The following is a 12255-nucleotide window of genomic DNA, read 5'->3' on the forward strand; positions in this document are numbered from 1 at the left end:
ATTCGATACCTGAGCCATATTTTGGAGCCAAATTCTGGCTCTCTGCACGTATTCGCAGTTTGAAATTCCGAATTTTTATACCGAAAATATGCCAATTACTGAAAGCGGCCGTGGGTCACATTTTGCCCAAACCCCCATGCAGTTTTCAAAATATCCCAAACATCCCAAATACAATACCTGAGCCATATTTTGGAGCCAAATTCTGGCTCTCTGCACGTATTCGCAGTTTGAAATTCCGAATTTTTATACCGAAAATATGCCAATTACTGAAAGCGGCGAAGGGTCACATTTTACCCAAAGCCTTATGCAGTTTTCAAAATATCCCAAACATCCCAAATCGACGTCTGAGACACATTTTGGAGCAAAATTCTGGCTCACAGCAAGTATTCGCAGTTTGAAATTCCGACTTTTTATACCGAAAATATGCCAATTACTGAAAGCGGAGGTTGGTCACATTTTGCCCAAACCCCCCTGCAGTTTTGAAAATATCCCAAACACCCCAAATTCGATGCCCGAGCCATATTTTGGACCCAAATTCTGTCTCCCTGCACGTATTCGCAGTTTGAAATTCCAACTTTTTATACCCAAAATATTCCAATTACTAAAAGCGGCGATGGGTCACATTTTACCCAACCCCACCCTGCAGTTTTCAAACTATCCCAAACATCTCAAATTTGCGCCTGAGCCATATTTTGGAGCAAAATTCTGGCTCTCTGCACTTATTCGCAGTTTGAAATTCCGACTTTTATACCGAAAATATGCCAATTACTGAAAGCGGCGGTAGGTCACATTTTGCCCAAACCCCCCCTGCAGTTTTCAAAATATCCCTAACATCCCAAATTCGACGCTTGAGCCATATTTTGTAGCCAAATTCAGGCTTTCTGCACGTATTCGCAGTTTGAAATTCCGACTTTTTATACCGAAAATATGCCAATTACTGAAAGTGGCGGTGGGTCACATTTTGCCCAAACCCCTCTGCCGTTTTCAAAATATCCCAAATATCCCAAATTCGACGCCTAAGCCATGTTTTGGAGCCAAATTCTGGCTCTCCACACGTATTCGCAGTTTGAAATTCCGATTTTTTTTTTTCCGAAAATATGCCAATTACTGAAAGCGGCGATGGGTCACATATTACCCAAACCCCCGTGCAGTTTTCAAAATATCCCAAACATCCCAAATTCGATGCCTGAGCCATATTTTGGAATCAAATTCTGGCTCTCTGCACGTATTAGCAGTTTGAAATTCCGACTTTTATTACCGAAATATTCCAATTACTTAAAGCGGCGGTTGGTCACATTTTGCCCAAACCCCCCTGCAGTTTTCAAAATATCCCAAGCTTCCCAAATTCGACGCCTGAGCCATATTTTGGAATCAAATTCTGGCTCTCTGCACGTATTCGCAGTTTGAAATTCCAACTTTTTATACCTAAAATACGCCAATTACTGAAAGCGGCAGTGGGTCACATTTTGCCCAAACCTCCCTGCAGTTTTCAAAATATCCCAAACATCCCAAATTCGACGCCCGAGCCATCATTTGGAATCAAATTCTGGCTCTCTGCACATATTCGCAGTTTGAAATTCCGACTTTTTATTCCAAAAATATTCCAATTACTAAAGGCGGCGATGGGTCACATTTTGCCCAAAACCCCCGTGCAGTTTTCAAAATATCCCAAACATCCCAAATTCGATACCTGAGCCATATTTTAGAGCCAAATTCTGGCTCTCTGCAGGTATGGGTGCAGAGAGCGGTCAACTCTCTGCATTCTTGGGTGGGTGGCGTGTGGGGGGCTTGTGTGGGAGGGCTAAGGTGGGTGATGTGGGGGAGCTAAGGTGGGGGGGCTTGGGTGGGTGGTGTGGGGGTGCTAGGGTGGGTGGTGTGGGCGGGGCTGGAGTGAGTGGTGTGTGGGGGGGGGGCTAGATTGGGTTGTGTGGGGGAGCCTTGGTTGGGTGGTGTGGGGGAGCTAGGGTGGGGGGCTTGGGTGGGTGGTTTGGGGGGGGGCTAGAGTGGGTAGTGTGTGGGGGGGGGCTAGGGTGGGTGGTGTGTGTGGGGACTAGGGTGGGTGGTGTGGGCGGGGCTATGGTGGGTGGTGTGGGGTGTGGGGGGCTAGGGTGGGTGGTGTAGATGTATTACAACTGTCTGATGGCTCCCAGCTTGACTATGTAAACAGATTCAAATACCTTGGCCTTGAGGTGGCACTGTATGGTTCTGTTGTATTCAGACTCTGTCATCAGTAGTTAGTTTAGTTCATTGATTATGCACCCCATACCCATCTTGTGGGCGGTAGTGGAAAGGGTTACAGAGGCACATAATGGGCTCAGGGACTGAACCCCACAATTCATTTAGCTAATCATGTTACAATCTTGATGAGCTAGTTACAAAATTCAATATAAGTCGTCACATCAACAATGGGTTCGAGATCGACCTCAAGTACAGGTTCTAAATTAAGCAACTGACATATGTGGAGAGTTAGTGTCACAATTGATATGTTTGTCCTGCACACCGCCCCCCATCCAGTGGGCAGCGGTGGATAGGTTACAATCACTTAGTTACTACCTACAGTTAGCAAACTGGGGATATTTGGCTAAAATTTCTGGTAGCAGATCATTTTGAATGAAATATTTACACATCGTTGGAACATTTGTTATAGAATTGTCTCTAAATTCACGTATCTTTTCGCACTCCATCATATAGTGACGGAGGGTGTGCGAATAATTTTGTTGGCACAGTTTACATTTGGTCAGGTCTACATCGGCAGATAAAGAGAAGTATAAAGAGAGGCTTCGAGCTCTCAAGGCTGTTGCAGGTTATCACTCAGGCTATGGTGCCAGTGTCAGAACTGTCAAAATGATGTACCTTGCATACATCAGATCTTTAGTGGATTATGCTGCACCTCTGCTTGTTTTGATGCCTGAAAGAACTCTCCACCATACTCCTCCACTCTCCCCCATACTCCTCTACTTTCCCCCCCCATACTCCCCCCATACTCCCCCACTCTCCCCCCATACTCCCCCACTCTCCCCCATACTCCCTCCACTCTCTCCCTCATACTCCCCCACTCTTCCCCATACTCCCCCACTCTCCCCCACTCTTCCCCACACTCCCCCATACTCCCCCACTCTTCCCCATACTCCCCCACACTCCCCATTTCAGAAATTTTGAAAACTGCAGGGGGGTTTGGGCAAAATATGACCCATTGCCGTTTTCAGTAATTAGCATATTTTCGGCATAAAAAGTCGTAATTTGAAAATGAAAATAGGTGCAGTCAGATTTCGGCTTAAAAATCACGCTCAGGAGTCAAATTTCCGACATTTCAGATATTTTGAAAACTGCAGGGGGGCGGGGGGGGGGGGGGAATCTGACCCATCGCCGTTTTCAGTAATTGGCATATTTTCGGTATAAAAAGTCGCCATAGGTCAATATCCCATATTGGCCTGTGGGATATGTTCAGGAACAGAGACTACCCAGAGACATGCGACCCAGGAGAAACTGAGAAAAAACAAGGGCGCAGCTACTCAGACCAAGAACACATCAAGTGGAGGACAAGAGCGGGATCCTCCCAACCCTTTTCTTCCCCGGCCTTGCAGCACACCAAAATAAAACTCCAGGGAGTATGGACATGGATGAGGGAAACGTACAGTGAAAATCTCACCTGGGAAAAAATCCCACAAAACCCTACCATGATCGCCAGGAGGCGAATTAAGTCCATAAAGGACGACCTTGTTAGAGCAGGTGTGCAGGCAGATCATCTCAACCCAACTAGGGCAGAGAACCAGCCCCAGGTTACAGGCCAAAGCAACGAAACCTACAAACCCTAACCTAACCTGACACAGGTTTGGAGTGCGACCTGGGTTTAGGCGGAGTGGTTAGGAGGGGCCTACAAGCACAAGATGATTGGTTCTTTTGGATGTGGTGGTTGCCTGCACACGAGTTACTCTAAGAGATGTAATCTACAAGCAAAAGGACACAAAAAATACAAGAGATGCAGCCCTGGGTCGTCGGGGGCTATCACCTATCCAGACAACGAGGGAGACTAAGCATGACCCGACGATGGACAGGGGTCCTGTCTCCAGTTGAGCTTCTTGAAATCTTGAGGTTTTTTTTTTTTTTTGGCAGAGGTGTTCCTCGCGGGCCCCAAGCCTCTGGCTGGCCCACTAAGTGTTGCTTGTTTCTATTTTACTAAGGCTGAGTAAGAGTATTTATGAGTCGTATGGTCGCTTCAGTGAGATTTTGTTCCCATGTGTTTAACAACAACTTCTGCTCTGTTGAATCTAAGTTGAAATCTTAATGGGTTTGTAACTGTGCACTGTGTTAGATAATGTTCCAGTGGTCTGTCGGGCATTTCTCCAGTGCTGACAAGATGATTTAGGGGCTTAGCGTCTCCACGGCCCGGTCCTCGACCAGGCCTCTTTTTTTTTTTTTACACATCCCCAGAAAGCAGCCCGTAGCAGCTGTAACTCCCAGGTACCTATTTACTGCTAGATGAAGAGGGGCATCAGGGTGAAAGAAACTCTGCCCATTTGTTTCCGCCTCCGTTGGGGGATAGAATCCGGAACCCTAGGATTACGAATCCCGAGCGCTGTCCACTCAACCGTCAGGCCTCCTCCTCCTTTTTAGCATGAAAGGTCACAAATTAAATTTTGCAACCTGTCCTCAGACCAAGTCCATGCCATCTAGCAGTCAACCCCAAAGACGCATTCATAAATTTTAACATGTTGTTCATTCAAAATATGAATTTTCTCAAATATAAATCAATATTATTGTATATTTGTATATTGTGCATATTTAGGCATTAGTTAGGTTAGGTGTTTAGGTTCTGTTGGCGATTAATTGTATTTGTAATACGTGGGTGAAGCATTTATAGCGTTGTGTTTCGAACAAAATTCGTCAGCGAAGCACTTGTTCCGGAAGTGTTCGAACGTCATCAGTTGTAATGAAATTCATAAACGTTTTCATTTGTAAACAGGGGGTTGGGGGGTTGGCGGGTGCTTGGCCTTTGGGCATGGCCGGTGCAAAGGACTTTGGCCTTTGTTTATGAGGAAGGGATGAATTTTGCCCACGCCGGTACAAAGACCCACCCCAAACACACATTCTTCAAAACAGGATAGCCCCCATGGGGGTAATTCATTCAGCAAGTGGATCAAATGACCTAAATGGAAACTGTAGTCCTACAGACACATAAGTTGCATGCTGTCCCATCTGGGAGGACTACAGAAGTCACTCCCATCTATTAGAGAACTATGAGCATATGCCTCCCCCTCGCTCATCATGACTGTGCTGTGACAGGGGGGGGGGGCAGTTACAGTAGGTGGATATACATCAAGGGTTCATGGTAGATAACTTTAGTATAAAACATAAGGTCTGCTGTGACCAATATATAGGTTAAAAAGCAATGCACCCTTTTAAGTTATAACAAATGTTAACATTGTAAAGATTTTAGTATTATTTACAGTATTACATACTCGTATCCACAACCATGTCTGTGTATTTTATATTTCACAATCTACATTATATATTTTACATTTACACTCACGGTTTAACAGTGTGGGACACTGGGTACCCTTAGATCACCAGTGTAAAGGGTAGAAGTGATACGAGTAGTACAGCTTCTGATGGGAGGAGTAGGCTTCCCACAGCTACTTGTGGGGCAAATCCCTCTCCAGGTTTGATCGTGGCACATGTAGGCCTCTCGGGCAGGTGCTGGTGGTGATGCTTTGTCCTTGTTACCAAGAGGTGAAGTTTGCGACAAACCTGAATTGTGGTGGCGAGTAAGAATGACCACTTCAGATACGGACTGGCTGGACTTATGCTTGGGACGAATATTGCTCTCTCTTTGTTCGCGAGTAAACGAAACTGATTTGGTTTTTGGTGAACTTTCATTAGTTAATGCAGCTACCCTCAAGTCTGACCCCTTCTGAGGTATTGCTATTGTGTCTTCTGATAAAGGGTCGTGATAAAGCGAGTGCAGAGCTTCTTGAACCCCATGATAAATTACATGTACATTTTCAGACCATGAGGACCCAGAAACGCTCATGCCATGCGGAAATGTCTCTCTAAAATCAGTGGAAAAATAAGGAACAGTCTGAGACTGAGAATATTGCTCAAAGAGTGTATTGTTAGGAATTGACAGCCGACAGGAGCTTGATGTTTCCGCTGGCGTGGAATAAGTCAGATTTGACAGAGGATTTGGGCTTTCTGAAGACTGACTTGCCGTAAGAGTGGGCATGATCACTCTACGAATTGGTGAAATGCTTCGTAAATATTGTTCCCGGATTACAGGAGTGTCATTAGCTCCCATTCTTAAAGCTGGAGACGATGGCCGAGAACCAGTTTGATTTAACTGTAGTAACTGGGTGTTGTTTTCGCCTGCTTTCAAGTTTGTTACTTATATATCCACTGGAAGACGTCCTGGGCGCGAATGATAACAGTCGAACCATGGGCAAGTGCCTAGTGACATCGACGTCATTGTCAGACACAGACATATTGGCAACATTTTCACTGAAGACCGGCAGGCGAGGGGACTCTGCCTCACCATAACTATCAACAGAGTGTAAAGAGTCAGAGGTGATGTCATGTGCATGGTGCCGCGAGTGAGACACAGTTAAAATAAGAGAAGGGTCTGCGTTCTCTTTGTCCTCGGACGTCTGGTCGTGGGTTCGAAGACGATGCATCTCTGTCTTCGCCTCAACATGTGTCTCAGGGGCTCGAGGTCTTGGCGGCGGCGACGGGTCGTACACCCAGCCGGACGACAGAATCGACACTTGGTTTAAAAAGGTAGAGTCGTCGCTAACTTGGTGGTATGGGCTAAAGGAAAACGCGAAGGCTACGAGAGCTGCCAGTGTCCCCACTATACTCGACGCGGTCACCACCCACACACCTGCGCCAGTAACGTTACAACATATAGTTTATAAATATTAATTTGCCGAGCTGGATATGGGATAATTTACTTTAAAACTACTGAAATGAGCATTTGTGTAAGCATAGCCATTACACTAAGAAATTAGCTTACTTTCCCAATAATTTAAATCACAACAACTATACGTGTTGCCATTTCCACGTTCAACATTATCTAACCTCATGACGTCAAGTAGTGGGTCTTACCTCGAAGATTAAAGGCCTTGGAGAGAGAGGCGAGAAGGGAGTGTTGGTGGGGAGTGTGTGGTGTCTGGCGCGGCCATTGGTACACCCCCGCGTGGTGCACCTGTACGAACACCGTCACTGTGGTCAACACCAGGGCTGTGGCCGACAAACTCAGACGAATCACAAGCAGGCGCCATCTGGCTGCGGTTTTCCGGGTAGATGTTTTGGAGGCATGGGATCCGGGTGTAGGGGTTCTGCGTCTAGTGGATCCGGGAGCAGGGGATCCGCGAGCAGGGGATCCTGGAGCAGTAATGTTGGAGGCAAGTACCCGGGGGGGAGGGGTGTTTGAGACAAAGGTATTTGAATTAGGAGTTTGGAAGACATGTACTCGGTGGTAAGAGGAACAGCCAGTGACCATGACGCTCATGCCGTTGACCAGCGCCTGGACAGAGAGAAGAGATATAACAACATAAGAACAAAGGTAACTGCAGAAGGCCTATTGGCCCATACGAGGCAGCTCCTATTTATAACCACCCAATCCCACTCATATACATGTCCAACCCACGCTTGAAACAATCGAGGGACCCCACCTCCACTATATTTAGTGGTAATTGGTTCCACAAATCAACAACCCTGTTACCGAACCAGTATTTACCCAAGTCTTTCCTAAATCTAAACTTACCCAATTTATACCCATTGTTTCGCGTTCTGTCTTATGTTGATACTTTTAATACTCCATTAATATCCCCTTTGTTATGTCCATTCATCCACTTATAAACCTCTATCATGTCACCCCTAACTCTTTGCCTTTCCAGTGAATGCAATTTAAGCTTTGTTAATCTTTCTTCATATGAAAGATTTCTAATTTGGGGAATTAACTTAGTCGAACATTCATGCACTGATCCTTTGGTTTTAAATTCTTACTAATCATAACTCCCAGATCCCTTTCGCAATCCAACTTGGCAATCTCAACAATCTGTGACCATCTCCCCCCCCCCCCCCAAGACTCAGGCTACCACAGCCACTTAAATATAAATTTCATAACAAAAATCTCGAGACCTAAAATATTTGTAAAAATACAAAAAAGTAACATTTTGGCTATGTTCTAAGCACACTACGAAATATCGACATGTATGGTGTCCCCCCCCCCACCCCCTGGCCATTTTCATGGTTAGGTCTGAAATTTAGATGCTTTCCGTCACCGGCCCTCGACAACATTAACAGTACAAAATGCAGCGATTTTTGATACTGTAGTTATAGTCATGTCTGGACGACTGCTGAGGGGGGGGGGGTCCATGTCTGGACGACTGCTGAGGGGGGGGGGGTCCATGTCTGGACGACTGCTGAGGGGGGGGGGTCCATGTCTGGACGACTGCTGAGGGGGGGGGGGGGTCCATGTCTGGACGACTGCTGAGGGGGGGGGGGTCCATGTCTGGACGACTGCTGAGGGGGGGGGTCCATGTCTGGACGACTGCTGAGGGGGGGGGTCAATGTCTGGACGACTGATGAGGGGGGGGGGGGGTCCATGTCTGGACGACTGCTGAGGGGGGGGGGTCCATGTCTGGACGACTGCTGAGGGGGGGGGGGGTCCATGTCTGGACGACTGCTGAGGGGGGGGGTCCATGTCTGGACGACTGCTGAGGGGGGGGGGGTCCATGTCTGGACGACTGCTGAGGGGGGGGGGGGGTTCCATGTCTGGACGACTGCTGAGGGGGGGGGTCCATGTCTGGACGACTGCTGAGGGGGGGGGGTCATGTCTGGACGACTACTGAGGGGGGGGGGGTCATGTCTGGACGACTGGTGGAGGTCAGACTCCATGAAAGAGATCAAGAGCGATATATCTGGGTCACGGAGGTCAGCATATATATACGTGCAGGCACCAATGACCACATTTGTGTTTGAATGGGTAATCTAATGAACACATGGGAGACGAGTACAGTGATGGGTATACTCGCCCTTACTAGGTATAGCATCAAGTGATGGGGTATATTCACCCACGACACTGGGAACATCAACGGTGGGTATACTCACCCACGCCCCAGCCAGGAGACACAGGAGGAGGTGGGCGGGGTGGGCCAGGAAGACTGCACCCATCATGTGCGCCCCGCCCGCCACACCCACCACCCCGCCGCCCACCACCAGCACATATCTCCTCACTCCACATATCATTCTCACCAATATCAAAAGTCTGAAAAAACAATCAGTGAAGGTTTTGCCAATTTGATAGTCAGTCTCCACACACAGTCCAAGTCCCGGTCGGGACAGAAATGATTGGGCATGTTTCTTATTATCTAATGCTTTTGTTCACACCTAGCAGTAAAATATAGGTGCCCAAGAGCTTGTTAGCGTATTATGGGGTTGCATTCTGGGGAGGGGTCAGTAGTTCGACCTTCAGGGGAGGGGAAAGGGGGGGTGGGGGTGGAATGGAACCTCGATCAAACATATAATATATAATCGTAGGATTATATGTATACAGGCTGTCTGTCCCCGACAAAGTTATTATATATTTCCACGGATGTTACACATTACGCATTTTTAGGCTTGCACATTGACACGAGCATTTTCTTTGCCACAATCATAGCCGAAAATGGGAGGAGAGGAAGAGATGGGGAAGGGGAGGAAAAGATCGGGTGCAGCCGGGCACACAATCAAGTATATATATCTATATATAATTTATTTTTGTCTGTACGAAGCTGGAGACCAGTTGCTTAGGGCAAACCTCTCCCAACTGTGAAGGGCGACTATAATGGGCAATTGGGGACTCGTATGGGAGTAGGGCTCGGTACCTTGACTACGATAAGTTTAAACATGGGTTTCCTAGTGTCTCCGACTACGGGAATTATAATTGTTTTATACTTCAAACAGCTCATTAATTTCCAAAGAGCTATATAGGCCAGTTGGTGGATCCACCTGACAAACATGAATGATAAACACATATTATAGTACTATATAATCACTTAGCAAAAATTACATCGATTACAGATGACGAAGATACTAATATTTACGTTAGAATCGCCGAATGCAAAAGCCAATTACAGCCAAATAATTAATCCACATCCATGTATGACTGTCGGGAAACTCACGTTTCACCAAATGGTTTTCTGCAGCCCTCCAAGATTCTAGTTCCGTTGAGGTGTTGTCGTCGTCGTCGAGTTACGGGTGACGAGCGCGTCGTGTTGTCCACTAACCAAGACGGCACCAGTTCACTGAATAAATGAAAAAAACAAAAAATAGTAGAAAAGTCGGCTATCTGTTATGTAAAGAGCAGGGAACTGTGTGCGACTGTGCTGCCATCTGTCATAACCAGGACAAGTGTTTGGGAACTGTGTGTATACAGGAAACGTCTGGAAATATGGGTTACTCAAGTAGATTATTAGTTGATCTGATGGCCACCATCATTAGTGGTCGTAGAGGTGTCATGAAGCCAGCCTCTTCATTATTTTCCTTCAGATGTATTTTTCATTTTATCACTATCCTGTGGTATTGAGGCTTCGACGAATAAACATTGAGATCCCATATTACTCAACACAAAGCTGCTATTAGGACAATATCCAACTCTGGCCCCAGACATCACTCGGTACCCCTACTCAAATCTCTGAATATGTTAGACATTAAGTCACTGCACATTCTCTCATGTGTATTATACATATATAAAACGCTAAACTATAATGCCAATCCTGATCTCAGAAGCTTCATAGAAGGTTGTAACAGAACCCATGAGCACCACACCAGAAATAAATACAGTTTTGATATTCCTAGAGTACGACTTATTCAAACTAGAAATGCACTACAAATCAAGGGGCCCAGAATGTGGAATGACCTTCCCAACCATGTTAAAGACTGTACCTCTCTCAACCAGTTTAAGTTAAAAACGAAGCTATACCTAATAAATTCCCTGTAACCTACCATACCCTTCTATTGTCAACCAATGTCTGTTTTTTTTTAAAGAGCAGCTGTTTGTCGACATAATTGTATTTGTGCTGCTTTTTCATCTATGTTTTCATTTCTTGTTTTCATTCTACTCATTATGCTCAATTAGTATTAAGCTTGTCATTTAAGTTTATCATGCCCGAAACGCTTTGCGTAATAGTGGCTTTAGGCATTGTATGTACTAGCTCTACCTATAAGTCAACCAGTCTTTGTAAAAATTTATTGTATGTATGTACCTTACCTAAATAAACATTTTATTTTATTTTATTTTTATTTTTATATTATTTTATTACTCAAATGGGTTCTTGTGTCACGTTCAACCTTTTAATTAAAGAGATTGGGATTAACGTATTCTAATTCAAGCCTAACAAGTCACAATTAATGTAGGACAGAAAACAAAAGATATTTTATTAGCATAAATCCATGGAACTGCCTACCTGCCGAAACTGTAAATGCATACTACTTCAGTTCAACACCCATCTAGAAAGAATACCTAGGAACAGTAGGGAAACCTTTGACAAGCCGCCAAATTTTTGTCTCCGTCGAGGACACTAGAGATAGTGGCTCTCAGGTAAATGTAGGTAAACTTGTTAAATGAAACCAAATTCTCACTTTTGTTCATGAACTAATCAAACGATTTGCCCAGCCCAGAGATGGCCATCTCTGCCAAACATCAAGTCTAACACTCTATGAAACAACATTCATGCCTTACCAAATTATTTATTTATTTATTTATTTATTTATTTATTTATTATATATATACAAGAAGGTACATTGGGATTGTGAGGATACATAGCATTGTGATTACATTCTTGTAAAGTCACTAGTACGCGCAGCGTTTCGGGCAGGGGCCAGTTTCACGAAGCAGTTACACAAGCACTTACGAACCTATACATCTTTTCTGATTCTTTGGCGGCTTTGTTTACAATTATTGAACAATTATTGAGTTCCAAAGCACCTGGAGGCTGTTTATAACAGTAACAACAGTTGATTGGTAAGTTTTCATGCCTGTAAACTGTTTAATAAATGTAACCAAAGCCGTCAAAGATTGAGGAAAGATGTGCACGTTCGTAAGTACTTGCACAACTGCTTAGTGAATCTGGCCACAGGTCCTTAACCTAACAGAAAATTTTAAGTAGGTAAATACTAGCAAAATATATAAAATGATAACAGGTATATTGCAAGAAAAAAAATGAGATGAGGGAGATTTGTAGGAATATTAAAGCACATAGGTAGCTCAGATTGATT

At 45.1% G+C, this 12255-nt stretch overlaps 1 protein-coding gene across 1 annotated transcript; it reads right to left on the minus strand.

Moving 5' to 3' along the window:
• Positions 1-5397: 5397 nt before the first annotated feature.
• On the minus strand, positions 5398-10304 carry LOC123773419 (uncharacterized). Its single transcript, XM_069321722.1, has 4 exons — positions 10161-10304; positions 9109-9265; positions 7099-7519; positions 5398-6874 (listed from the first exon to the last, which is right to left on the minus strand). Exons 2-4 carry the CDS (start codon positions 9244-9246, stop codon positions 6285-6287), a joined length of 1149 nt encoding a protein of 382 aa, XP_069177823.1. The 5' UTR covers positions 9247-9265; positions 10161-10304; the 3' UTR covers positions 5398-6284.
• Positions 10305-12255: the final 1951 nt, after the last annotated feature.

This window comes from Procambarus clarkii, chromosome 10 (assembly GCF_040958095.1).
Source record: "Procambarus clarkii isolate CNS0578487 chromosome 10, FALCON_Pclarkii_2.0, whole genome shotgun sequence".
Taxonomy (NCBI): Eukaryota; Metazoa; Arthropoda; class Malacostraca; order Decapoda; family Cambaridae; genus Procambarus; species Procambarus clarkii.